General features: G+C 38.0%; 1 protein-coding gene across 5 annotated transcripts in view; it reads left to right on the top strand.

The window, feature by feature from the left end:
• Positions 1-26495, top strand: part of LOC130251804 (dystonin-like) — a 285947-nt gene that overhangs the window by 217547 nt on the left and 41905 nt on the right. For 4 of the 5 annotated variants that reach the window (XM_056488729.1, XM_056488730.1, XM_056488732.1 and 1 more), the window contains 13 exons: positions 6086-6247; positions 7245-7415; positions 8686-8852; positions 11024-11183; positions 11447-11773; positions 11948-12032; positions 13182-13423; positions 14391-14597; positions 17690-17809; positions 17996-18103; positions 19839-20057; positions 22981-23184; positions 26031-26262. In XM_056488729.1, coding sequence (XP_056344704.1) covers positions 6086-6247; positions 7245-7415; positions 8686-8852; positions 11024-11183; positions 11447-11773; positions 11948-12032; positions 13182-13423; positions 14391-14597; positions 17690-17809; positions 17996-18103; positions 19839-20057; positions 22981-23184; positions 26031-26262 — 2404 coding nt within the window. The remainder of the gene's footprint in view (positions 1-6085; positions 6248-7244; positions 7416-8685; positions 8853-11023; positions 11184-11446; positions 11774-11947; positions 12033-13181; positions 13424-14390; positions 14598-17689; positions 17810-17995; positions 18104-19838; positions 20058-22980; positions 23185-26030; positions 26263-26495) is intronic. The other variant, XM_056488733.1, reaches the window with a different exon arrangement.

Raw genomic sequence — 26495 nt, 5'->3', positions numbered from 1 at the left:
AATATAAGCAAGCATTAATATTTTTTTCAGAGCTGCGTTTTGAAAGTGACTTATCTGTCATACGAAAGTCTGGCAGAAACAATGAAAAATGGTAAACTATTTTTTAATTGTTAAAATGATTTTGCTATTGAACAAATATAGACCAATTTCAGCTAGACACTTCCCCTATAAAATCATGCAGCACTTTCTGAATTCAGCAGGGATCTATCTGGTTTTGGTTGTTTTGGGTGAAAATAACCATGGACGATAGGACCTTTCATAAAAAGTATCTAAAAGTCTTTTTGCATCTTTACTAGAGAATCTCTTTGCTAGAGAATCCAGATGTGTTTATCTGTTTGGCATAATCCACATGCTATATGGCTGCTTAGCAGAGAGGAGGAAGAGAGGATTTGTTTTGCATGACCTTAGTGTTTTAATATGTACCTGACTGTTTATTAAGTAAATCAATAAACATGAAGTGTGGTATGTTTGTATTTCTTGCATACGGTGTATCCTGCTTGCTGCTTAATGCAGAAAGCTCAAGCTGACTGTAGTGAATGTGTTAAGTTTCAGTGCCTTATGCTGTCCTTAAACTGAGATCTGAATTGTCCCTATAACTGATGGCTGCTGTCACACCACCAGCTCAGGTCATTCGGGGTTTGGCTTCCACTGGAGTGGAGCTGCTTGGTCATGGCAGCTCCTCCTGTGCTGTTGGCAACTCATCCGTGAGTTCCCCAACCCTTCCCTTCCGTGATTATGAGATAGAAGTATAGGTGCAAAGTGTTTATTTGCAACAAATAAAATACAGTGCAACTGCATTTAAAAGATGCCAATTTCCCAAACCGGAATCTTTGTCCTGATAGGCTGGTTTTCAGCTCCAATATATCCCAATGAAAAGAAAAAAGAAAAAAACAAAAGTCAGATATGGTTAGTTTCCCCCCCACCCCCCCCCCGTATTTTAATGTCTCTTTCAGTGGGAGTTGGTTTCTTCAGGAGTGGCTGCTCTGCCAGCCACCGCCACCCTAAGCTCTTGCCTCAGGGCCAGTGACCAGACTGAAATTAGTCAAAACTGGACTGAGCATCTCACTTTGCATGTCAGGTGCAGCAATGTGTAACTATTCCAACACCTAATCTAAACACTAGGCGAGGTTGGGGGATTTCTTTTTTTTAAAGTAACACAGAGTAGTAGTAAATAAACTTTCGGTGTAACTTCGGAAAGGAAGCCTCCATTGAAATGCCTGCTTTATGGGATGGGGCGATGGCGTGCGGGCGCGGTTAAAGCTCTGCTTCCTTCCAGCGTTTGTCCCGGGCAGCCGGCCGGGCCGGAGCCGAGCGGAGCCAGGCCAGGCCGGGCCGGGCCGGGGCGGTGTGGGGCCGGGCCGGGCCAGAGTGGTATGGGCCGCAGCGCGGCCGGCCGCTCCCCCGGCGCTCGGAGCGGGCTGGGGCGGAGCCATGTCACCGCCTGCCCTCGCCAGCCCCCTGCGCGGCACCGAGCGAGCAGCGAAGGCGGCTGAGGAGATCCGGAGGCGGCGGGCAGGGCCGGAGGGAGGGGAGCCCCGGGGCAGCCCCCGGCGCGGCGCTCGGGGCGCGGGCGGGCCGGGGCAGATGTTTGTGCCGAGCGGAGCGGGGCGTTCCTGGCGGCCGCGGCGGGGGTTTCCCTCTTCCCTCCCTCGGCTCCTGAGCAGCTGCGCCTCGGAGATGAGGAGGAGGCGAGGGCAGCCCGCTAGCTGCAGCTCGTAGTCGGGACCTGCCGAATGTAAACCTGCCGTGCCTTCGGGGAGCGCGCCACGCTTGCTCGGCTCTGCAGCTGCCCTCAAGAGCCCTCCAGGACGGCATCGGGAGAGCCGCTCCGAAACGCTCGTCTTCCGACGGTCTGCTCGAAGGACGCCTTGGCTTGGATGCGAGAAAGTGATGTTTTCCTGTGGGACTTGTGGAGGCACCACGAACGAGCCTGTTGCAAGAGGAGGATAAGCTGCCGTTCAGATCAAGGTTATTTATAGCTACTGCCAAAAAAGTAAAGGGCTGTTTTATTATTCTTACTGTTCTGGATTTAACTTATTTCACCCCACCCCCCCCCCGGATTTTTCTCCGTGCCTTGGTCAGGACCATACAAGCCACTGTGGATTCTGTCTTTTTAAGCTGCCACACCATGGTTTATTTATAAAGGAGATGGGACCCTGCAAGCCAGCTAAATGGATTACAGTTAAGCAGTCATGTACAGAAGATAATGTACTGCCTTCTCTAACACTTGTTCGTTTGAAGGCTTATTTGGGAGATTTCAGATACAGATTCTGACCTGGAAAAATAAATGAAGCCTTCCACTGAATGTTTAACATATTTGGCTACTGCTGGTTTCTGCTATAATTTGTTTTTCTGTGACATTGGGACATTTCTGTTACTTTCTTTCCGAAGCACTTTATATTTTGGGGGTAAAGTCAATATCCAGGTAAAGTCAATTTTTAACGGATGCACTGATTACGAATGACCTCAGCCACTTCATATCTTATGGTGTATATTTTTGTACCTATGCATCTTATGCTAAGGGCAAGTTTACTGTTTCTTCAGATTGCTAATGTTTTTTAAATATTTGCCCTGAATCTGTGAAAACGGAGGTGTACTTGAGTGAACACTTTCAACATGGGGAAGCCACTTAGCAGGCCAGACTGTCTACGTCAGAATCCTCCCTGTGTTGGCAAAGGGGAAGAAGATGAAGATCTGAATATTGAAGACTGCTACGTTCCCCAGAGGTCTATCTATGACACTGTGCGGCTGAATGAACAGATTGATTCAGGCTCCAAGGGAAGCCTCTCTTCGAGGCACTTCACAGACCGGACCTTACCCTACAGTCACAGAACACTGGACATCAGTACTTTGTGCTCCAATGGTGCCCTTACTTCCTCCAGTGTCTTTGAGCTCCGAAGCCGTGAAGCTAACAAGTTAGATGAAAAAATGATCTTTGATGCTCTTAAACTGAACAGCGATATAATTCGGACAGCTGGGTTACCCAAAGCAAAGTCTCACACTGAAAAGAAGGAGCATAGACGATCGTGGAGAATGCTTGTTCCACCCAGTTTTCCAGATTACACTAATAGAAGTGAAAGCTCCTTTAATGAAACTGCTGATCTGTCAGAGGCAGCTAGACTAGGCAAATGCAAATGGGGTACGAATTCTCTTACCTCGGAAGAGGATGATTCTGGGTTGTGCAGCCCTCCAACAGAAAGGGAAGATAAACAAGATACACTATTAGCCGGGGAGCAGTCTCAAACACGAAGTCTCTCTTCTGCAGAAGATATCCATGTAGTAGGTCACTTCAGACCATATATCCCAGCAATTTGCAGAGAGCAGCAAACCCCACTGCTTGAAAGCGTGAGCGTCCCTGTCAATGAAAACTGCAGACAGGCTTTGCATGACATTTTACCCTCTGGAAAAGTAAAACAAAACAATGCCCAGACTCGTGAGAGTGATCAGGAAGAGATGGAGGGGAAATACTCTCACTTACAAGGTTTCAAAGAGAAAATTCTGTCACATGAAGATTCTCTTCAAGGCGATGGAAGTATTACCCCTGATAAAAATGAAGTGGAAAATGCTTATGAAGTTTATGAAGAAACTAAAACACGAGTCACAACAGTAGAGGAGGATTATGTGGATGATGTATCTCCTCATGTAGATGTTTATTACACTAATGCTGCTGTAAATACTAGTGATTTGGATTTTGCAAAATATGAAATTTTATCTGATACAGAGGAATGCAGTGTAGCATGTACAGGCTCAAATGAAGTGGCATTTTCTGTTCAACAGCTTGAATTAGATAGTACTGTAAACTGCCCAAAAGTTTTCCCAGAGAGAAATAAAGGCAATATCTGGACTACTGGCATCCAAGACACCTTGGATACAGTCTGCAATGGCCTCTTGTCCAACAAGGTAATCAGAAAAAAAATCCATAGAGTTGTGAAATAGTTGTAATATAACCATAAAGATACTTGTTTAAAACTCTTAAGTTTTGGCATTACTGCAAAAACATAAATTTAAAAAAAATTGTTAATTAGGCAGATGCAGTGATCAGTGTCATTCACATAGCACACATGGGGTGTCCAAAATAGGTGAAATAGTCAGTATGGGAAATGAACTTGGGGCAAAACCTGAGGGAGTAATTGTTGCTCCAGCTGTTTTGAGCAGGGCTGTTATTGCCCAGCTGGTGCCTGTGACTCCTGACTGGAATGAATGCCTCCTCCTTGCTCTGTGCTGGTGCTCCGTGTCTGCTGTGTGGTCGCAGGCGATGCCATTCAAGGGCAGCTAGAGCCCGAGTGTTCAGCCTGAGCAGCCTTACTCATCAAGGTATAAGCAGCAGTATCAGATGCTTGTGGTTTCCAAAGCAGGCAGATTAAAGGCTCACCGCCTCTTCTGAAAGCTGCCTTTTGCATTTGCGTGCCAGAAAGCAGATCTGACATTACAGTAGTATTTTACAAGCACAGGATCTTGCAGTGCTTTGTGAGTGGTGGATGAGGTAAGAGAGTAAGGGAAGCTTTGTAATAAGGAAAGGGTGTTTGTCGGGTCTGTAATTTTTTTCTTCCCACTCTGGTTGAAATCTGAGATACTTCAAGCTTTGTTGCTACGTTGTTCTGGTAAACTTTGGCCTCAGCAATAATTGTAATTTATTTTAAGCTTCTCTCCACAAAGAATGTGTGCATTTTTAAAGGGCAGATTATGGAGATCAGTCGCCTCTGTGGTAGGACGTTGTTCTCAAAAGATGTGACTTTATGGCACATAAAAGAAGAATTTGTTATTGATTCTGTGTTGAAATATTATTCTGCCTCCTCCTTACCCTACAGTCAAGAAAAACACAAGCATTTTCCTTCTTCAAGGAGCGGTCAACTCATTGCACTCAGTTTTGATGTAACCACAGTCTTAGAGTTTTTAGGGGTTGTTTTTTGTCAGTAGGAAGAAATCTCTTAGGGATGCTTAATTTATTTTACCTCTCATGTTTGGTGTAGTTGCTGTAGCTTCCAGATTAACTTGTCAAGCTGGTGGAAGTGTGCTCAGCCACCTGAGGTCTGCAGCTTTAAAAGCAATCACTTGCCACAGCGTGTTTAATGAAAAAGAGGAGAGTTGCTGGTACATTAAGAGCGATCTCTGCTTTTTAGGATGCTGAGAAAGGTTGCTTTGAATGCACTAAGTGTACACCAAAACTGTTACTGAATGCTGCTATAGAAATTGAAGGATTTAGGGTCAAAAGTTGAGCATTCTTTAGCATTGTTTATTCATCGGTTATTTTTCACTGGCCTGTGTAATTAATTCAGGGGCTTCAGGCCATTTTCTGATCTCATTGACACTTGTGTCAGTGCAGCTTAATGCTGCTGAATACAAATGGAGATTTACATTGCTATTGCTAATGGTAATAATCTGGCTCTGAAAAGGCCTAAATACCTGCAGGAGTAAAGTAAAGCAAACACAAAACTGCTCAAACTGCTGTTGGGCACGGTCAAAGCCTTGGCAATTTGCAAGAATATCCTTTGAATGAAAACTCATTTTCTTGGGTGTCTGCCGTGATACTATTTCAACAGCACCGTAGTGCCTCTTCCTCACTTGTTGCCATTATAATCTAAATCGATTTAAAATATCTCTTCCTTCACTGTTTCTTTGACTTAAAACTTTGGCTTTGGTCCTAATTTGGGAAAAAAATGTCTGCTTGTCTCTCTTGGTCTGTGCCATTAATTTTTTTTGTTAGATTTTATGGATAGATAATTTAACAGATGGGTTTCTCGAGTTGTTTTTTTTTTCCCCTCTATCAGAAGTTTTCTTTTTTCAACCCCCAAAAGTTCCACCACGTCTGTTTTTCTCTGCCCCTTTCCTTCCTATTTAAAACTACTCATGGAAATGTATGCCATTTCCCCTTCTATGATGTATTGAATTTACTCTGTTTATATTGAGCCTATTCTGTTTAGATTTATTAATGCTTTTTTTAGAAAGGTTCTGACAAGGAATGGCTTCCTTTCTTCTAGACACCAGTTTCAAACAATGTTTTTGTTGCATATTGTCATGTAAGCACCAGACGCATCTTATGACAGAAGTTACCATGTTTCATGTCTCTCATGGTTTTCTACTGCAGGTATTCCAGAAAGAAGAAATTGAACCCTTACAAGTAAAACAACAGGAAGTAAATTGGTTGGGTCAGGGCCTAATTCAGAGTGCTGCTAAAAGTACCAACACAGAAAACCTTGAACATGACCTTGAAGATGTCAACACTCGATGGAAGACTCTTAATAAGAAGGTTACTATCTTGTATACTATCCTGCTTTTATTGTGTTCTGCCTTTTGATTATTTGCTCACTGGTGTCTTTCAAAATACAGGAAATTAAATATTCACTAAGAATGTGAATTGCATTTGCTTTACACAATTACCTTGTAATTCTAAGGATAAGATTTATATTGCTAATAGCCAGAGGTGTTGCTGTCATTTATAAGTTTTTGCCAAACTTTCTGGATTTTTATTCAGGAAAGACTCACAGAATCATGAAATGGTTGGGGTTGGAAAGGGTCCCTGGAAATCCAGTCCCATTTTCAGTCATGTTTTTTCACTTACTTGTATTTGCTCATGTACACTGTCGTACCTGCACAGTGCACAGAGCAATGATATAGCCCAGCTTTGTGTGACTGGTGGAATGTTTCCTTTACAGCACCTTAAGGATTGTATTGTTTGAGGCATCAGAAAGTACCACTGCTTTCAAAAATTGGCTGTAGATGCTTCTCTGTATTTTTTGAAAGTCTTCCTTCAGCAGTAGCTGCTGTTGGAAAATTGAGAGGGTGATGAGTAAAAATGGTGCTCATCTTCTGCTCTCTTTCTGAAGGTGTGGTACAGACACCAGACACATGGGGTTCACATATTTGCCTTCTCCTTTCCTACTTTTATTTCTCACTGATGGCAATATTGGGCCTTATTAAGAGCTGCTACTTGAAATCCTGGCTCATTCTTTCTATAAGCAAAATAAAGACAATCTTAAATGCAAACATCCTGTCAGTGTATTTCATAATACTGTAGTTATATAATACAGGAGTAACTTGTAAGGAATTACTAGAGCAGGCTGATTTACTGGGAGTCAGTCTGTTCTTTCATTGTATGTCTCCAGCCCCAAGAGATGCATGCTGAATTGTGACATAGTGCTGTTATGAATAGCTACAAAAACAAGAGTATTTATTAGTGATAATGACAGATATTCTACAGATTTTGACTAATTATTTCACAGAAATAAAATGAACCTGTTTTTCAGGTTGCCCAGCGTGCTGCCCAATTGCAGGAAGCCCTCCTCCACTGTGGGAGATTTCAGGATGCCCTTGAATCTCTGCTTAGCTGGCTCATTGATACAGAAGATCTTGTGGCTAATCAGAAACCACCATCTGCTGAATTCAAAGTTGTCAAGGCCCAAATACAAGAACAGAAGGTAAGTGAAATGGTTTCAGAATCTCTCTCCTTCCACTGGATCAATGAGAATAAATTCTTAGTCTTTGGCAAAGCATAGTATGTGTTCAAGTGTATTATATTACACTGGGGTGTGCTGAGGTGTTTAAAGGAGCCATCTGTTCAAAACTCAAGACTTTATCTAGGGTTGGGTGAAGTGCTCATCTTTTTGGTTATAAGACAGAGTGATTCTGTGCAATCTGAGCTCTGGTTAGAATTACTAACATTATCTGGAAAGGATGTTAAAAATCCATTGGAAAAAGAGAAAGCATAAAATCCGGTATTTGGCCATTTGAAAGGCAGGAAATAAAACCTATTAAATTTTCACTCTAGTACTACCAAGATAAGATGCAGATTATGGACTTAAATACTTGGCTCTTGATCTTCTTGTGTTTGTTGTTGGTAATTAGTTGGAATCCCATTGGGAAGTGGCCCTGTGCTAATGTAGAAGCTCTATCAGTGTCATCAACTTTGGCATATTTTAATAGTGGTTATAGAAAAAAGAATGACAGTGTAGCTGATAAAACATATGACTCATGGAGTTGGACTGTCTGGCCCACTGCCAGCCATGTTATAAAGTTATTGCCAATACAGGTTGTCATCTTGGGATATCTCCAGTGGCAAAATGTTAATGTTACCAATGGCACCTAGGGAATGGAGGAAGGGAGGATTGAAGACAGAGGTGCATTTCATTCTTCATAGAGAAGTTAATGTATTACACTAGATTGGTGAACTCAATTGTGTCTCATATAAGTGATGAGTTGATTATACAATAGTTTTACTATCTATTTTTCCATCTCTCTACGTATCCAGATTACCTCTGTGATGCCAAACTGTGATGCAATTTTCCCATAAACGTGCCTAAAAGATGTAACTTAATTCTAAATAGCTGTATTCCCTCGAGGGTGTTATGTAGAACAGCCTTTTCCTCTATGTGTTCACTTTCTGGGCTGCCACACATTCTTACCTCAGAGAAACCAGAGTTGTTGTTTGGGCTTCATGAAACTCCAGTGTTCTTGAGAAAACAATTGAGAAACTAAAAGGAGCCTGTGTTGGTGAAGGGGTTGATGTGTGTGTTACATGTGTCTCTTTAATTATCTTTGTTCACATTTTTATCACAATATAGGCATTGTGGTTTAGTTTTTGGTGGGTTTTTTTTTTGTTTTAACAGCTTTTCAAGAAGTCAACTGTTGTTACATTTGCATTATTGCAGTATTTCTTAATAAGCTGGTGCTTGATTGCTCTCTCTGTAGCTTCTGCAGAGGCTGCTGGATGACCGCAAGCCCACTGTGGAGGCAATCAAGCGCGAAGGGGAGAAAATTGCGGAGTCAGCAGAGCCTGCTGACAGAGTGAAAATCCTGAAACAGTTGAGTTTCCTGGATAGTCGATGGGATGCCTTGCTCAGTAAAGCTGAAACAAGGTACTTGAATTCTTTCATGGATTTGAAAAATGTAGACGTAGATTGTGATAGATGTTTAGAAGCAGCATGTGGAACTCTGTACTGTGAAGTACTATCATACTTTCAATTGCATTGTCTTGGTGTCTTGATGTTGATATAAAGGGTCCTCTGAGGGAGAAGTGGAGAAAAGTGACCTGAAGAGACCAAAAGCTCTTTCAAAATGTTTAGTCTAATGTGATAATATACTAGGGTTAACTACATGTGTATCTTCTGAGTATTTTATCTCTGATAATTAATTAAAATGCAAGTGTTTTGAGGCAAGAACCTGTTTTGCAATGAAATCAAGTACAACTTTTACACCTACCAAATAATAATGATGTTCTGTTGGAACTTCAAAGACCTAAATTGCTGCTACAAAGAAGGGACACTCAATTCTTTCTTTCTTTCTTTTTTTTAATATCATCTACATAATTAGTTTCTGTGACATAGAGGTAATCATAATGTCAGTTACAGATGCATGCAAGTGCTGAGCTCCCTTAGTTTTCAAGAAAAAAAGGACCTTTAAAGTATATAGATATATATTCTAGCAACGCAGAAAACCCTAACTCTTAAAAGACATTGAGGTCCACTTCGAGTTCCAATTGAAAAAAAATCATACCAAATCCATGCATACAGTATCTGTGTGAATACAGACATACATTTATGAGTTGTTGTCAATATATAAGATACCTATAAAGTTATGAGCTGTAAAGTGTCTTTGAGAAAATCTGTATTGAAAGGGTTTCTGAGCATGTTTTCTGGGTGGGGATTTCAGAAGGACAGTCTTTTTCAGAGTAAAGAGAAGGGTGCATGAGACATAGCTTGGAAAAAAGGCCTGTATTTGAGAGTAAGAGAGGATTGGGAAGCTGAAGAAAAATTTAAAGTGCACAGTGAAACTTCACAGCAAAGAACGAATGTTATGTTGGTACTTTAAAGTAGCACTGAACTCACCTCTGCTGTCTTCTACTCCTTCTGATAGCCTCTCTTTAGCTGAACCTGTTTTGTTACCTCATACTAATAATAGGATTATTTAATTAGTCAACCACTAATAGACCATTATTTCCTTCTTTTCTTTTTTTCTTTTTTATTGAAGGAATCTGACTCATTAGCTGGGGTAAATGCTAATGTCATATTTAATTTAATAATATCCTTCCAGTCTGGTGATATCTAATTACAAATGAAATTGCAGCTTTTTCCAAGCCATCCATTAGCTGCAAGCTTGTCTCCATTGTTCTTTGGCTGGTCTCTAGAAATGAAGAAGGAATTTGAGGATGATTTTGAAAACTGTGTAGAGTACCCCACAGAGTGTTCCATGGCTAAGTATGTCAAGTCTACCCTTGCTTATAAGCCTTGGAAAGCACAAATAAATGTAGCTTTTATGAGATCCTCATTTGAAAGACCTTATTGTGGTGTTTTCATGTAGGACAAATCTCTCCTAAAAGTCTGCTTGAATGACATTTGTTCAGCACTGCTTGTAGAAAAGACTTTGCTGTAATCAAGAGTCTTTTCTGAGATGTAATAATCCGAACCAGAAATGTTTTAGATACCACTTTCTTGTTTTGGAGGTCAAGTCTCTATGCTTTATTAATGATGTCTCACTAACTGTATTGAGAGCTTTTATCCAGGACAACAGATGCAAATTTAGAACCAAGTAATTCTGTTGTCATCATTGGAAAAATGTTTAAAGATACTTTACAGCACTGAGGAAGCATGACAGGATGTTCTGGTTCAGTAAAGCCTTTGCCTAACTTTCAAACATATATGATAGGCAAGGGAACGTAACTTTATGCTTGAAGACAGCTGGAAACTTGAGAACTATCTTAACTGGGTATAAAAAAATGTCTTGCTGAATTGAATTCTAGATTTTTTTTAGCAAAAGTATATGAATAAAGCAATATTATTTTAATTTTCAAAACTGGTATATTAGCAAAATGCCTTGGAGGTCTTTATATGTTTTTAATTTTATTTCATTTTTACTTTACTTGCTTTGCATTAAGTATCGTGGCTATATATCTGTCTCATTTGGTGACTGGTTCCTACAATGAGATGGAATTATTTCTGGGGTGTTTTTCTAAGGATTCAAGGGACTTTATTAGAACTGTTTGAGACTTACTTCGTCCCCAAAGATGACCATTCCCTGGGTGTATTGATAGGAACCGTCAGCTGGAAGGCATCTCGGTGGTAGCGCAGCAGTTCCACGAAGCTCTGGAGCCTCTGGTGGAGTGGCTGACAGCCACAGAGAAAAGGCTTGCAAATGCAGAACCCATTGGAACACAGGCCTCCAAACTGCAGCAGCAAATTTCTCAGCATAAAGTAAGATACAAACTCCCTTGCTTTGGTCATTCCTTTTAGGTGCTTCTGTGAAGCACAACACAACTGGCAAAGTGTTGCACTGTATTCATTTTACCATACCATTTCATTTTTCTTTCCTCTGTAATTTAAGTTTTATATATTTATGTTGGCAATATGTCTTTTTTTTTTTTTTTTTTGAGTTTTTATTGAGTTCCACTTTAATTTATTTTATGTTTTTCTGATTTTCTTTTCCATTATTCTTCATTATTTAAAATAAAATATAGGCCCTAGAAGACGATGTCCTAGCTCACAATAAGAGTTTACATCAGGCCATTAGCACTGGGCAGTCCCTAAAGACTATGTGCTCCAGGGAAGATAAAGATATGGTGCAGGAAAAGCTAGATTCTGCTCAGGCACGATACATTGAAATTCAAGAGAAGAGCAACAGCAGGTCTGAACTTCTCCAGCAAGCTTACAGCAATGCTCAGATTTTTGGGGAGGACGAAGTTGAATTGATGAACTGGCTGAATGAAATCCATGATAAACTGAGCAAATTGTCAGTCCAAGATTGCAACACAGAATTGCTTGAGAAACAGCACTCTGAACTACTGGTATTTTGATTTCTGTTCATTTCTTATTTAATTCATATTTTTAATTTTATTTATATCCCCACATATCTTTTATTTTCATTAATACATTTTGTTTAAAATCTCAATATGCTTTTTATAAATAAAAATAATATACTTTTTTAGGTCTGTGCTAACATAAATGACCTTTATTTATAGGATCTTCAGGAAGAGATTCTTCTTAGAAAACAAAATGTTGATTTAGCTATACAAAATGGCTTAGAGCTTCTCAAGCAAACAACAGGTGAGAACTTAAGTAAAACTGTAATCTGTCCTACTTATTTTACTTGTGCTTGCAGGTGCCTAAGAAAACTAAAGTGAAACTTGTAATATGGTTCATATTTACTGGCTAAAAAAATCATACTTGTTTTTTTTAATCAGGTTTGAGATCAAGCTAGGTTATGTTTTGGGGCCAATTTTACTTTTAATGTAAGTGAGCAAAAGGCTTTTTTTGCCTGTAGAGAATTTAGCCTTTGAATCCTTTTATTATTTTTAGTGGAAAATAATTTTAGTGAACCTGCATTCCATTCCTAATGGTGAGTTATGGACATTACTCATAGTGGAGAGTTGTTTGGCAGCAGTGGACACAGTGAATTCCCTGCAGGCATACACAGATGAACAAGATATTAGACTACCTATTACTGAAAGGGGAAAGCTTTGGCCATGGGAACTAATACTGTGGGAAAAGTTGCATTCCAGTCCTATGCAATCTGTCTGTTCTGTAGATCAACATCTGTCCGGATTTTCCAGTACTTGTAAAGTTCTTGAACCCTTAGAGACTACGTTTGTGCAGGGTGGCATTATTCTTTTCTGTTCCAGATTTTACTCTTACACATATTCTATGATGAAATCTGAGCAATATTATTGCTAATAAAATTTCAATGCATTGTTTTTCTTTTAGCCTTTTGAGTTGTGTTTTAAATGGACAGCAATGAGGGTGAAATGTGATGTCAAAATCTACTGCAATTGAAAGTCTAGTTAGTAATGTGTAGATTTCTGCTTTGTTCTTTACATTTTCAGTAACACTTTTATATCTTTTATTTGGTCTTCATAAGAAGTGCTGTGAATTTAAGGGTGGATTTTTAAAGAACATTTCTGTTTAAAATTGGATTTGACTCCTTACTTTGTAATAGTTTAGTAAAGCAGAAAAAAGACAGACCAATCCTGAACTGAGGTAAACTTCGTAGCTCTGTGGGCTTTAGTGGTGGTAGGATAATTTGCAACACTTTAGGATTGGTCTTGTCCCCTTGTTTGGGTTATTCTATAAATTAAATTCTGAGGTTTCTGTAATATGTGGAGTTTGGGATTTTTTTGTTGTTGTTGTGGTTTTGTTTTTGTTGTTATTTTTTTAATATTTGTGATCATGGGAAATAACATTCCTTTAATATTTTAGGTGATGAAGTTGTAATTGTTCAAGATAAACTGGAAGGCATTAAAGCAAGATACAAAGAAATTACAAAATTGAGTTCTGATGTAGCCAAGACTTTAGAGCAGGCTCTGCAGCTTGCAGGTCAACTGCACTCCACTCATGAGGAGCTCTGCAAATGGCTTGATGAAGTAGAGATGGAGTTACTCTCATATGAAACTCAAATACCAAAGGGTGAAGAATTAAGCCAAGTACAAGAAAGACAAAAAGTAGGTTTTAGAACCTATGAATTTTTTACTGTTCTATGATTTGGTGAGATTTTGTGTTAATTTATGCTTGATATGAAATAATTTTTTAATTAACTAATCTTGTCATCAGATCATTTGACTAAATGTAACAGTAGTTAGGAATCAAACATTTTCTAGAGTCAGCTGTTATAATCCCTTATGAAATTGGGCTGAGGTTTATTTTTAGCACAAGAGTAGCACAACATTTTCCTTTTATTCAAGGAGCTACCTAAGACTGGGAAACTTCATAAGCCGTCAAACAAAGTTATTTTAGTTCTTTAGCTGTGGCATGGATAAAATCCTGTGAAGTGTCAGAATTTTAAATATATATTACTAATTTTGTTTAACAAGATTTATTTCAAAAGAAAATGTAGTGTAAGCTGCATGGTATGGAAAATGTTGAGGGTGGAAGCTTAAAAAATTCTATTAAATTTCTTTAATAGATGGGGAGTTCTGTACAGGTAAAAACTTGTTCCTTTGTGTGAATATGTGCTTGAAATTTAATCCAGTCATTGCAGAAATCATTTGAATTCATCATATTTTGCTATATTTCGTGCTGATTCATTTGCTGGTGACTTAGTTCCTTATGGAGTTGCAGTTCACAGCCATCCATTAGTTTTATTTTCTTTGGATGCTTCATGAAGTATTAGCAATTCTTAGAAAATTTTCAGAAAGTCATACTGAATGGAGAAATACAATTAGGTTAGATTCTCTGGAAAATGGTCTTAAGAATCACCTACCTTTCCGTCAAACAACTTACAGTCTCAAAAAGCTGATACAGTTTAGCAGAAAATAAGTATTCCTGTTTAGCCCTTTGGTTTGTGTGAAAAGCATTTCAGTTCTGGACTCATGGTGTAGTTGAAAGAATGAAAAAACTGCAAACTGTGTATGTTCCATTCACATATAACCATGTGTAAATGGTTTAATTGTTTTAAATGGCCTTTTACAGGAGCTGAAAAAAGAAGCAAAGAACAACAAAGGCTTGGTGGACACCCTGAATGAAGTTGGCAGTGCCTTCCTGGAGCTGGTGCCATGGAGGGCCAGAGAGGGGCTGGACAAGATGATAACAGAGGACAATGAACGGTACAGATTAGTGAGTGACACGATCTCTCAGAAGGTGGATGAGATTGATGCTGCCATCCTGAGATCCCAGCAGGTACTGGAAACTCTTCTTTGGACAGTAACAGACTCTGGTCATGTGTACTTGAACAAGAGCTGTCCTTTAACAATGGTGCCAAAAGTTTTTTATGCTTGAGCAGCAGAAGGCCCATTTGAATGAAATGGGACTCCAGTGTTAAAATATGAATGCCAGAAATCTGTTAATCTGTATCTGTTGTAGTTGTCCCCCTTTTTGTTGATGCAAACAACAATATTTTAGCTAAAATTGCTGTGCCTCCTTAAGTCAGAGTTTCCTTAAGAACTGAATGGCCCATGTCTTTTGTGCATCATGTTGTGTTAAGTAAAATAAGTGAAAAAGTTCTGAGCCACCTTTTCTGGATGTGATACTGATATTGCTAGGTTGGCCACACCTTTTAGCATCAACTAATTGTCTAGCTCCTCTGCACATGAGACAATTAAAAACTGTATGACCTTGTTCAAGCTGTAGTAGAGGATTTAAATAACACTTGCTTTTATTAATATCTTCTTTGGGCCAAAAACCTGAGTTATTTAATACATGGAGGTTTCTATACGTGCATAGAACTGTACATGGATACACTTTGAGAACTGGGCTCTAATTTTTTCCCTAAGTAGTCTCATAGTTAAGCCAGTTTATAAATGTGTTGTGGAAGCAGAGTTTTCCAGTTCAGACATAAAAATACTTTTATGGTGGAGTTTTCTCCGTTTGCTATATAATTCCCATAAACGGTTGCAACAGGACAAGGAGAAAGCATGTGTGATAATTTCAAAATTTGCTAGAAGCTGACTAAAATAGACTGGCAGTAATTCAGATTTTTTTCTAAGTAAGCCTAAAAATAATGACAGGTGTCTTTTTAAGGGGTTTGCTGATTAATATTTTCTTGTCTCATTAACCTAATCCTCAAAAATGAAGGGTGATTTTTTTTTTTTTAATGGGTAATGAGGTGAGATAGGAGATTATATACTGGCTCTCCTTCAGATTTTCTGAATTCCTTGAGTATGTTGCATCCTCTGGCATAAGCTGAGCAGTCTCAGGTCCAGACATAAAATGTCCAGAGCTGCTGTTCCACTAGCTAATGTTGCAAGGGTACGTTGCACTCTCGTCCTGCATACCCCTAACCTCCACTTCATCCAACCCACATCATCACAAAAAACTCCTATACACTATATCCTGTGATAGGGTTCAGGTGGCTTAATGTACTTCCAGTAAAGAATAAAATACTTCACATTTAGCTATGCAAAATAAAAAAACATTTTTGGAGAAGCTAGTGTTCTTTAAGTTTGCCCGACTTGTTGAAGTTCCTATATTATTAAGAAGTTTTGGGTGGAGGAGTAAGTGTGGTTTTTGTGTGTGATGTTCCTGCACCAAGTTGAGGAATGCAGCAAGAAATACAGATGATTAGGCAGAATAGCTTCATGTTGTGAATGGAAGCTGGGAGAATAATAGACAAATGCAATGCCCAGGGTTTTTAACTAGCTGGGCAAAATGGTCCCAGACTGATAATAGGCATAAATTCAGCTGCATGGTTTAGTCTTCATTTCTCAAGACTGAAGGCCATGGTGGGATCCTCTAGTGAAGGAGTCCTCTGTAGAAGTACAAGGTCATATTCTACTTAGGGCTTGTTCTTCACTCTAAAGCAGCCATAGAGAGTGCTTTAGAAAGCATTCATGGGGAAAATCACAGCATCATCATATTCAGAAGTCAATCATTCCTGATCAGAAGAAAATGTACCACAGTGCACTATGCTTGGTTAAACTGCATGGGGATTAAGTGGATGATTTTATAGTGACTCAAAGTGTAGCTCAGGGCTCATAAGTAACTGCCATGTATAATGGGAAGAAAACTTTTTAAATTTTGGATGCAGAGTGTGCCAATTTCATGCTTTTTATTCCTTAATGTTGTTTTTAAGCATCACAAATTGGAAATCCTATACCTTCAGCAAATTGAGTTTAGAGTTCTTCCCTTCTTCAGTGCTATTTAACTTAGAAGTTTCAGTGCCATGCCTTGATTTTGTTATTTCCATTGAATATTTCCTCAATATTACTAACATACCCATGAGGATTTGGTATCAGGAAGTCACACTGCAGTTAGTTTGTACATCTAACACCTTTGAAATCTTCTCCATTTCTGTCATAAATAGGTGGACTTCTGAAAGCCCCGATTGTGAACTGTAGTTTCTAAAGCCAGGATTTAGCTACCACTGGTGCATGTGCTTCATGCTAATGTTTACAGTACTGATTATTTCAGAACATAGGTTTCTAATAGGATGTTACAATATTTAGGACAAGTCTTACTTTCTATTACTTTAAGTGAAAAATGACGTATAGTGAAATAGAATGTTCTGCTCTTTCATGTAACAAATGAATTATAAAGGTTGAAAAAGATTGACTCATAAAGAACAAAATTTTAGAACTGTTTCTTTCATTTTGTGGAACTCATGATTAACCTCTGCTTTTCTTTGCAAATTAGTGAGAAACAGGTCCTCTCATTACACTAGTGCTTTTAGGAAATTTCTGAAACACTTAAATGTTGACTAAATGTAGTCAGAAGTTAATCTTTTAGGAAAAGGACTGACTGTGTCGAAATGCTCAAAAACCACTTTTGCATTTAATCTGAGGTGAGGTTTTTGCACTTAGTTGAACTGTGATTGTTTTGCCTTGATCATTTAATACCAAAGCAGCTCTTCAGATTAATAGGGTAACATCAAACAACTGTGTCTCAGGATAATTGCAACACTAGCAGTAATAATAAACACAGATGAAAAAGACATGTAAAAGTAGAATAAAATAAAAACAAGCAGTGTAGTTAAAACTCTGAGATTATGATCCTTTTTTGTTTTCTTATGACTGTTAGAGAGCTGAAGGCTTTGGAAAAAGTATTTGCTTCTGTTGCTTTGTCATGTTTATGAACTAAGCTGCTTGTATTACAATCCCTCAGAACCAATTTGAGCACTGCATTTCATTTATATAAAAACCTCAAATGGAAATTGAGCTGCTATCTTTCTGAAAACTCAAAAATATGCTGTTTAATCTTCTTTAAAATTTTTGAAACTGTTATTCTAATTTCATGTCTGTAGAACTGCTGAACTAATTAATGTCTCCCTCATTTAGTTTGATCAAGCAGCTGATGCTGAATTTGCCTGGATTGCAGAAACAGAGAAGAAACTGATGTCTCTGGGTGATATTAGGCTTGAGCAAGACCAGACCACTGCTCAGCTGCAAGTTCAAAAGGTAAAAGAAATGCATTTCCAACTCTCATGTTAATTATTGGCCGGCACACTCTCCATCTAGAAAATGTACTGGCATGATTTAATTTTCAGTCCATCATAATTAATGTACTTCAAAACCAGTTTTTGCTCCAAATACTTTTTTTATTTTTTAAATCCTTATTCTAACCAATTTTTATTGTGTTTCAAGGCTTTTACCATGGAGATTTTAAGGCACAAAGATACTATTGATGAACTTGTTAAATCTGGGGATAAGATTATGAAAACGTGCACTGAAGAAGAGAAAGAGATGATGAAGGTAAAGTTCCTTAAATTGCAGCTGCAGTGGTAGATACGCAGACAGTGTATAAGTAGAAGGATTCCTATGGTGTCTTTTTAAAAATACTAATGAAAAATCATTAAAGTCACTTCCTGCCTGGGGATTGTAATGCTAGAGGAAATGCTGTTCCGTATTGCTCCCCTTCCTTCAGGATGTTAAAAGAACAAACGCTGTGTACTTGCTTCTTTGCCTGACACTAATTTGGAGCCCCATTTATCATCCTCATCCATAGTAAATAGTATTTTAGCCTATAGGTGATTGAGTGAAGAGGTGTTAGTCATCTGGGTTGATGTGTGGAATCTAGCAGTTTATCTTCCAATTTCCTTTGGGTCAGTGATGCTCTGGGTGTGAGCATTTCTGTGCTGAATTCAACAGCTCTGCACTGCAGTGTGAATCTTTACTTTCATTTCTGCTGATTTCCATGAAGACCGTGCCTGCCAAGATTATTCCATCCGTCACAGCCATGAAAGGCATTCTTATGACTTTGTTTATTACACAGAGAACCCAATGTCAGGGCTGCAAACATGTAGAGATGGATTTTTCTTGTTGGTGTTTAGGAAGGATTAGTTGTAGGGGTGGGATTTTTTTGCTAAATTACAGTGAGGCTGGATATATTGTGTAGATTCAGTCCTTCCAATCCATGAAAAACAACGCTTCAGTAATTGTGTTCTGCTGCAGGATCTCTGAATAAATTCAATTTGCTCTTAAGTGAATTTAAAATAGATGAGATGTTCTGTCTATGAAACTGCAGTCATAAGGCAGAGCAATTTTCTGTGAGTCTCTAGTAAATATTTTTATTTGTCAGAAATACCATATATCTGTGTGTTAAGGTTTTGTTCTGTCCTCTGGATAGCATCTCTATAATTAATTTACATGCAAGACATAACAAATGAAAGGATAGCTTGTTCTGCCAAAATTAAAAAAGCTTATTCACACTCAATGTCTTGCATGTATGTGGTTTTTCCAAGGCTAGGATTTATGTGCATTGTCACATATAATATTTCATAAACATGATAATATGGGCAGTCTTCCAAAGGAAAAATACAGATAGTATAGCTAGTTGATACTTTCGTTTATTATCACATGCCCAAATACATTAAATTTGTACTGTATAAGCCTTATAGTTCTACCACTATTATCTATGTCATTAATGGCAATACATTCTCATTAAGTAATGTATGCTAACCTGGAAGTTAATGTTTTGTGGTTTCTGTTGCAAGTTTGTAAATGACAGTCACGAAAGTATATCTTATTATCTTGCCAGAGTGGGAAAGAAAACCCCACCAAAAAAAACACCAAACCAAACTAAACATCCCAAGAGATTGTGTGTATTGTTCATCTTGCTTTGATTCAGAATTGCTGTAGAAAACTTAGTTTCTGCCAAGTGTCACTGAAGAAAAGTGTCTGCAGTAAGGAAGTTGGGTTAAGGTCTGCATTCAGATTATTTGTGGCTTGACAGAAAGCTCTGTAAATAAAATGTTATTTGTAAATATCAGCATTGTTAAATATATTGTAATTATTTTGCAAGTACTCTGCCAAATTCTGATTCCATCATTGTTGATTCTGTCAACCCTAAACAGTGATACTGTAGGAATATCAAAACTGAAATTTTATTTTCTGTGAATTGGTGCTATAATTATCAAAGAATGTTTAAAAATTAAGGTAAGAGACACATGAAAAAACATATTTTAAAAAAATTAATATTATTTTACAGAAAAAAATTGAAAGCCTCTTACAGAAATATGATGCAGTCTGTCAAATGAACTCAGAGAGAAACCTTCAGCTGGAACGGGCTCAGTCCCTGGTTAACCAGTTCTGGGAGACTTATGAAGAGCTTTGGCCGTGGTTAACTGAAACAGAAATGATCATCTCTCAGCTTCCTGCACCAGCCCTTGAATATGAAACATTAAAGCAACAACAAGAAGAACATAGGGTAAGCATTTTGCCAGTTTTGAAAAAGAAAGTGTTAAAAACCTAGAAGTATTTTGCTTAGAGCTGTGGAGTACTCTGCAAAATTCTTAAAACTGAAAGAGACACTCCTCTGTTGGAACAAAAAAAGTAAAATAAGAATACAGAATATATACATTTTCAGTCATGTCTCTACTGTTTGCCAAACTGGACATGTAAGCAAAAGTCTCTAGGGAAGGCAGCAAGTGATGTGTAAGCATAAAAGAGGGCTAAAGGGTAGTAATTGCCATTGTCCCGAGACAACTGAAGACATAAAAGGTTTTAGTTAAGAAGTATATTTAAAAATACATATTAATGTCAGTATTGGAACAGAACAGAAAGAACACATATGGAATGTTGGAGCAAGAAGCTAAAGGGGGGTACAGTCTGTATACATTTATGGACATATGTTGATCTTATATATGTATAAAAATTTGGCTTTTGTTTGATTGGTACCATTGAAACTAAACTTAGCTAAGGAAGCTAAGGAGCCAAGAATTGATTGCTTGGGTACCAATCTCATAGTAATGTATCATGTCAAGAATTTTTGTTGTGTAATAATTAAAATAATTGTTTACCATAGCATCATGAAATAGAGGCGACAGTGTTGTAAACAGTATGGGTTCTCTTAGATGGATATATAATCAGTTTGGATAAAAATTGAGGTGTTTCCTAGGTGACTGCTAGTGTCACATGGAAACAGATGCATCCCACTGAGGTTAGGGACCTGCTGGTTTTGGCAGATGCAAAACCTGTATGGCCACTGGAGATACCTGTTTCTCCCTGCTAAGCATGGAGCAACTGGCGAGGTTTTTTTATTTTAGCTGCCTCAATTAAGTGACTCAAGTTAGATAGCATGAACCCTGTCTTCAAAGTCTTATTTACTTTGAGACCAGCTAATGGAATGTGCCACTCTACTGGTAAACACCAGGTTCACTCGTTTGTCTTCCTATTATGTCCAGAATGAACAAACATGTTCTGTTAAGACTAGCTATGTAACATAAGCTTTACAAACTACCTTGATTAGTCACTGTGAACCATATCATGCTTGTTTTCCTTGCAAGATTGTTCCTCATGTACTTTAATCATGCTGCTTCTATGAGAAGCCTTTCAGATGAGCTTCTATTTTTGCATTTTCCCCGGGCTATGCCATTAGCTGAGATTTGTTTGTTAAATAGAAGATTAATGCCAGGCACAACACGTAATCTGCTCTGAAATGCTTGTTTGCTAGAATTATTTACCCAATAGTGGATCATGGAGAAGACCAAATCATTTGTTGTTCTATTAAAAAGATGAAGAAGAAAAAAAAGTAGCTCTCAATGTGAATGAGAACCTAACATTTCTGTTCTGCTGTATTTACTGATGACTATCTTTTTTCCAAGCTGTGGAATTCATAGAGTTGATTCTATGTGAGTACCATGCAGGTAGTTTGGTTTGAAATGAGCTGTTGGCAGAGTATTACCACAAGACTTAGACCCAGAAATGTGCACTCTTGAGGCCTTGTGTCAAGTCATCTCTTTGTGCTCAAAAGTAAACCATACAAAATTATTTTCTAAAAATTTTCAAACTGTTCTTATAATCTCCTTTTCCTCTTCTAAGCTAATCAACATTATTTTTCTTGTGGCAAGGTATACAAATTAAGCTACATTCAAAGTAAGTAGTTAGAGTTGGTGGGGTTATTTTCATTTCTGTTTTGTCATTGAGGGACTGAAGAGTTGTGTCACTGTCATCCCAGCCTCCTCAATCTTTCCTCCTCTGGGGAGGAGCAAGGAAGAAAGCCAGCATCTGGATTCCTTTTTAAGGGAAGGACTGTAGTTGAAGAGAAGAGAGCTTATTTACACTGAGACTGATACAGGCTCTCTTCTGGGTCTTCATTAATTTAAACAAACTCTCAGCTGGGAGGAGCAGGGTGTGTACCTCCCATGTTCCCACACTGGAGCTATTGGATAGAAACACACGGAGTTCACAGCACTGAGATGCACAGTGCCTCACAAGAGTGGGACTTTTCTGAAAAGAAAGGAGTGAGATGAGAAAGTAAATTAAATGAGGGAAGGATGAGGCTACTCACACAAAGAAAATCCTTTTCCTTTTGTTAGTTCTGTGGGTGTGAGCAAGAAAACCTGAAATCCTTAGACAGCTTTGAAGACACTTTGTGACATTTCACTTCCACAAGCTCCTGCACAGTCTTCATCACAGTTTTCACTTCTGGGTGGATGATGAGAAGGAATAGACAGCTGAGATAAAAAATAGTACAATTTCTTGTTAAACATTGTATAAGTTGAATAATAGTGCTGTTATAAAGGCAGAGGGGTCTTGTGGCCAGAAGGGGAGACAGGTAAACAAGGTTGATAGGTCTCTACTGATCACCCTTGCTTGTCCTTTTGCCCTTTTCATTGATTTCTTTGACCCTCCCCTGTGCTGGTTTCCTCTTCTTAAATCAAGGATAATTTGAATTAATTTTCTTGCAATGCTGGTACCTCTTTCTGTGATGTTCTTCAATGAAAGGCTTTGCAGCAAGTGACCAGTATCAACATGAAAAGTATATATGTGGTGATGTTACACCCATGTCTGGAATATCATTGCCCTTTCTGTCATTATGGGTACTAAATGTGATGGGCAATGTCTGTTGTTAGCATCATATGCATAATTAGCATCTTATATTTTGCCTGTAATCATATGTCCTACCAGTGTTTCCAGTGTGTCTCTAGTTCTGATGTTTTATGCCTGGATCGTTGTGTTGGAATGGGAATGAACACTGGAAAAGCAGTCATTAACTTTATTTCTGCTTTACATTAAGATGAAAGGTATTTGTTTGGAATTTCTTGCCAGCTGGATGTGTTGGAAGTGTGGACAGTTGTAATGTGGTGGTGCAAGAGTAAGAAACTGATAAGTTGTTTCATTTGTTATAGCAACTGCGTGAGCTGATTGCTGAGCACAAGCCTCATATAGATAAGATGAACAAAACTGGGCCTCAGTTGCTGGAGCTGAGCCCAGGAGAAGGCTTTTCTATCCAAGAGAAATATGTGGCAGCTGACACCCTTTACAGTAAAATTAAGGAAGATGTCAAAAAGCGAGCGCTGGCACTGGATGAAGCCATTTCTCAGTGTACTCAGGTATCAATTAAGGTTTAAAGTATAATTGGGTTCATTCAATGGAAAAATACACATTGTCATCCTACATGGATATATCAAGACTGTTTCATCTGGATTTTTCAACCTAATGGTCTGTGAATGCTCATATCACTGCTAATGATATTGATTTTTCTATATCTTGAGGGGTTATAATTTTATATATTGGTCAGTATCATGACTTTGCAGCCGCTTAAAACTGTTACAGCTGCTTAATTTTGAAGTAAAAAAAGTCTAGTGTCTAAAAATGCGGGATTTGATTTTCACTTTTGTTTTCTTTTACTGGTCTGTTACTAGCTGATGCTTCATTTGTAAACAAATGTTCACTTTTGATCAGTTAACTTGGGTATAGTTATTTCTAGGAATTAGCAGCTGTAGTTAACAGAGTTAGCAGTGGAACTAGGGGGTAGTTTAGCTGTGGTAGTGGCATTTGCTCTTCCCTGCAGACTCCAAAGAACGTGCTGAACATAACGTGCTGAAACTGTTACAAAAAAGTATTACCAGGAAACTTAGACTTCACAAAATGCCTACAGCATAAAATTCAGATCAAGCCCACAAAAGCTGCATATTCTAGCTTCATCAGCCTATTAAATGAACTTCAGTATAGTATTGTCAAATGCCACGTTCTAGCAATAGTTAAAGATTAGGTTAATTGTCATTAAATTCACACAGAAATTCTTTTCCTTGACTCCAGATTCAGAAAATAAATCACTAAAACTGTATATAAACCCATACAAAAAAGTGAGTAAAAATACTTTGTTCTATACTGCTGTTTGTATAGGAAATTCCCATTTTTTTCCTCTGTTCACTGGAAATTAAGTGTATATTCTGCTTAGGTCTTAAATATTAAATAAAGGAATACACCTCAAAGACCTTACCAATTCTGCATTCTAAGTAATTTTTGTCAGGTCATTATAATTAATGTCATATTTCTAGCCCCTGCAACTGAGTTTAAGAATGTGAGGCAAAACTAAATGACATCAGATATCATCCTGCTTTTGAACTGGTTATAGGCATCATATGTTATGTACATATAAATATTTAATATATAAACTTTCAGTCATTATAAATACCTTCCTTATTCACACCTCTGAAATATGCATGATTATTTAGATCCTTTCTTTCTCTTTGTCATGAATGCTTAGTCTTCCCCATATGTGGAGCTGCCAATTTGAAAATCAAGATATTTACTTGGAGTCCCTGTTTTGTATGTGGTAGACATCAATAAGTTGCAGTGTCTGAGTACAGAAAGCAAGAATAAGAAATGCATTCTTTTCTAACACCTAGAATATAATCAGATGTTGAGAAATTACTGAATTATTTATGCAATACTTTATGGTTCATTTTATATTCCTAAATGTATATGCAGATGGCAAAGCAAAACATTCTAATGCCCACAGAATGTAATTTTATATAATCTTTTTTTATGAAGATATGTGAATATATATTATCAGATCTCTGCACTGTGATGTCTATGTCAATGTTTGTCTAGACAGTCCGTGAAGAGTAATTATTTAACTCTTCAGGTTTGAAATTATATTAAATTGCACTGTGTATCAAAGGAAGGACATAATGTATGAAGCTAGAATGAGAGGTTGTTACGACCTGCATTTTCTTCCTTTTAAGTTCTAAAACACTTTGTCTTATTTGTTGAAGTTGAGTACAAGGAGGCCGACTGAATGCACTGACAACTTTAAAACATAATATATGTCCTAAAATTAGACCCAAATATTGCCAAATTAATTTCAGCTTTTATCATGTTTGTATGGTTTTATTGCTACAATCAGTTTCTCAGAAGTCTTGAATGTGGGAAGTCTTCTTTCATAACACATTTTGTTGTCTTGTATGGTATTCACGCTTCTAACAAAACCACTGAGGCCCATGATGTTAGTCACACAGTCAGATTTGAAGTGGGTTGTATGGTGGGGAAAAGTAATTATATTTAAATTGCCTATGTATATTTATTTGAATAGAAAGGATGTAGCTATTTGGTCACATAAGGTAATCTGGTTTTGCCATGTTCTTTCTAACATCTTTTCCAAGTGTTGTCAGGAGTGCTTTTTGTGAGTCCTGGAGAGTCATTAAATGCATTAAATGCACCCACAATTTATGGATTTCTTTAATTTGAAAGGGGTATGGTGGTGTGAGATATTTAGGAATCCAAAAGCATATAAAAAAGGCCAACTTTGGAGCTATCCCAAAGGCTGAACCACTTTAACACAGCTGTAATTGAGTTTCTGAGCACCTACCTGGGCTCAGTCAGACATGGGAGGATATAGTATATCCACTTCTAGTTGCAGAAAGTAACATACCTTTACTGCACTAGTGAGCACCACCTGGCCACTAACAAATGTTTTTTTGCATGACCTTACATATAAAGCCTTAATGGGAGGCTGTATATCAGTATATTGGTCCTAACAGGAAAATGTATGTTTTTAATAGCAAAATACATATCTTTCGAAAATTATGAAGTCAGAAAGCCAGGGTTCTCTAAAACTACAAACTACATGAGTTTCACAGGACTCTGCCATATGTATAGTACCCTCAGAGGGGGTGTCTCAGGACTGAACCTGAACTTAATGGAAAAATTATTGAATTTGAAACAGCCTACCATTTTGCAGGGTTATTTTTGTAATTTAGATATTAAAAGAGCCTAGAGGGAGGTATTGCAGTTTGCACATACATATATTGGATAGAGATGTAAAATAACTTTTTCCCAGGATAATTTCAGATGCCGTTTTTTAGTTTGTTGTTTTGGGGTTTTTTTGGTGTTGTTTTTTTTTAATTCTAATTTGTCTGCCATTTCCTTCTGCCCTGTACCACCCTCCTAGTTTCATGACAAGATAGACCCAACGCTCGAGAGTCTGAAACGCATTGTTGAACGTCTGAGGCAGCCACCTTCAATCTCAGCAGAGGTTGAGAAGATAAAAGAGCAGATCAGTGAAAATAAGAATGTGTCAGTGGATCTAGAAAAACTTCAGCCAGTGTATGAGACACTTAAACAGAGAGGGAAGGAAATGATTGCTCGCTCCGAAGGTGCTGATAAGGATATGTCTGCTAAAGGTAATAGACTGAGAAAACTTTCATGTAGAGGAAATGCAGTAAGCTGCAGCATATAAAATTCTTCATTTCTGATGACCTCTAATCTGGGGAATGTTCTCCTTGAGAAGCTGCTTAAGATTTATAAAAACAAAGCATTCATTTAAAATAATTCATTGTGGATATGACCTTTATTTTATTTTTAAAGGCCATTGTGTTTGTTTCCACTTAACATTATAAGGATTTCTGCAAAGAAA

Source organism: Oenanthe melanoleuca, chromosome 3 (genome assembly GCF_029582105.1).
Source record: "Oenanthe melanoleuca isolate GR-GAL-2019-014 chromosome 3, OMel1.0, whole genome shotgun sequence".
NCBI classification, from domain to species: Eukaryota; Metazoa; Chordata; class Aves; order Passeriformes; family Muscicapidae; genus Oenanthe; species Oenanthe melanoleuca.
The sequence above is the reverse complement of the archived record's forward strand: the minus strand, read 5'-3'. Positions and strand labels throughout refer to the sequence as shown.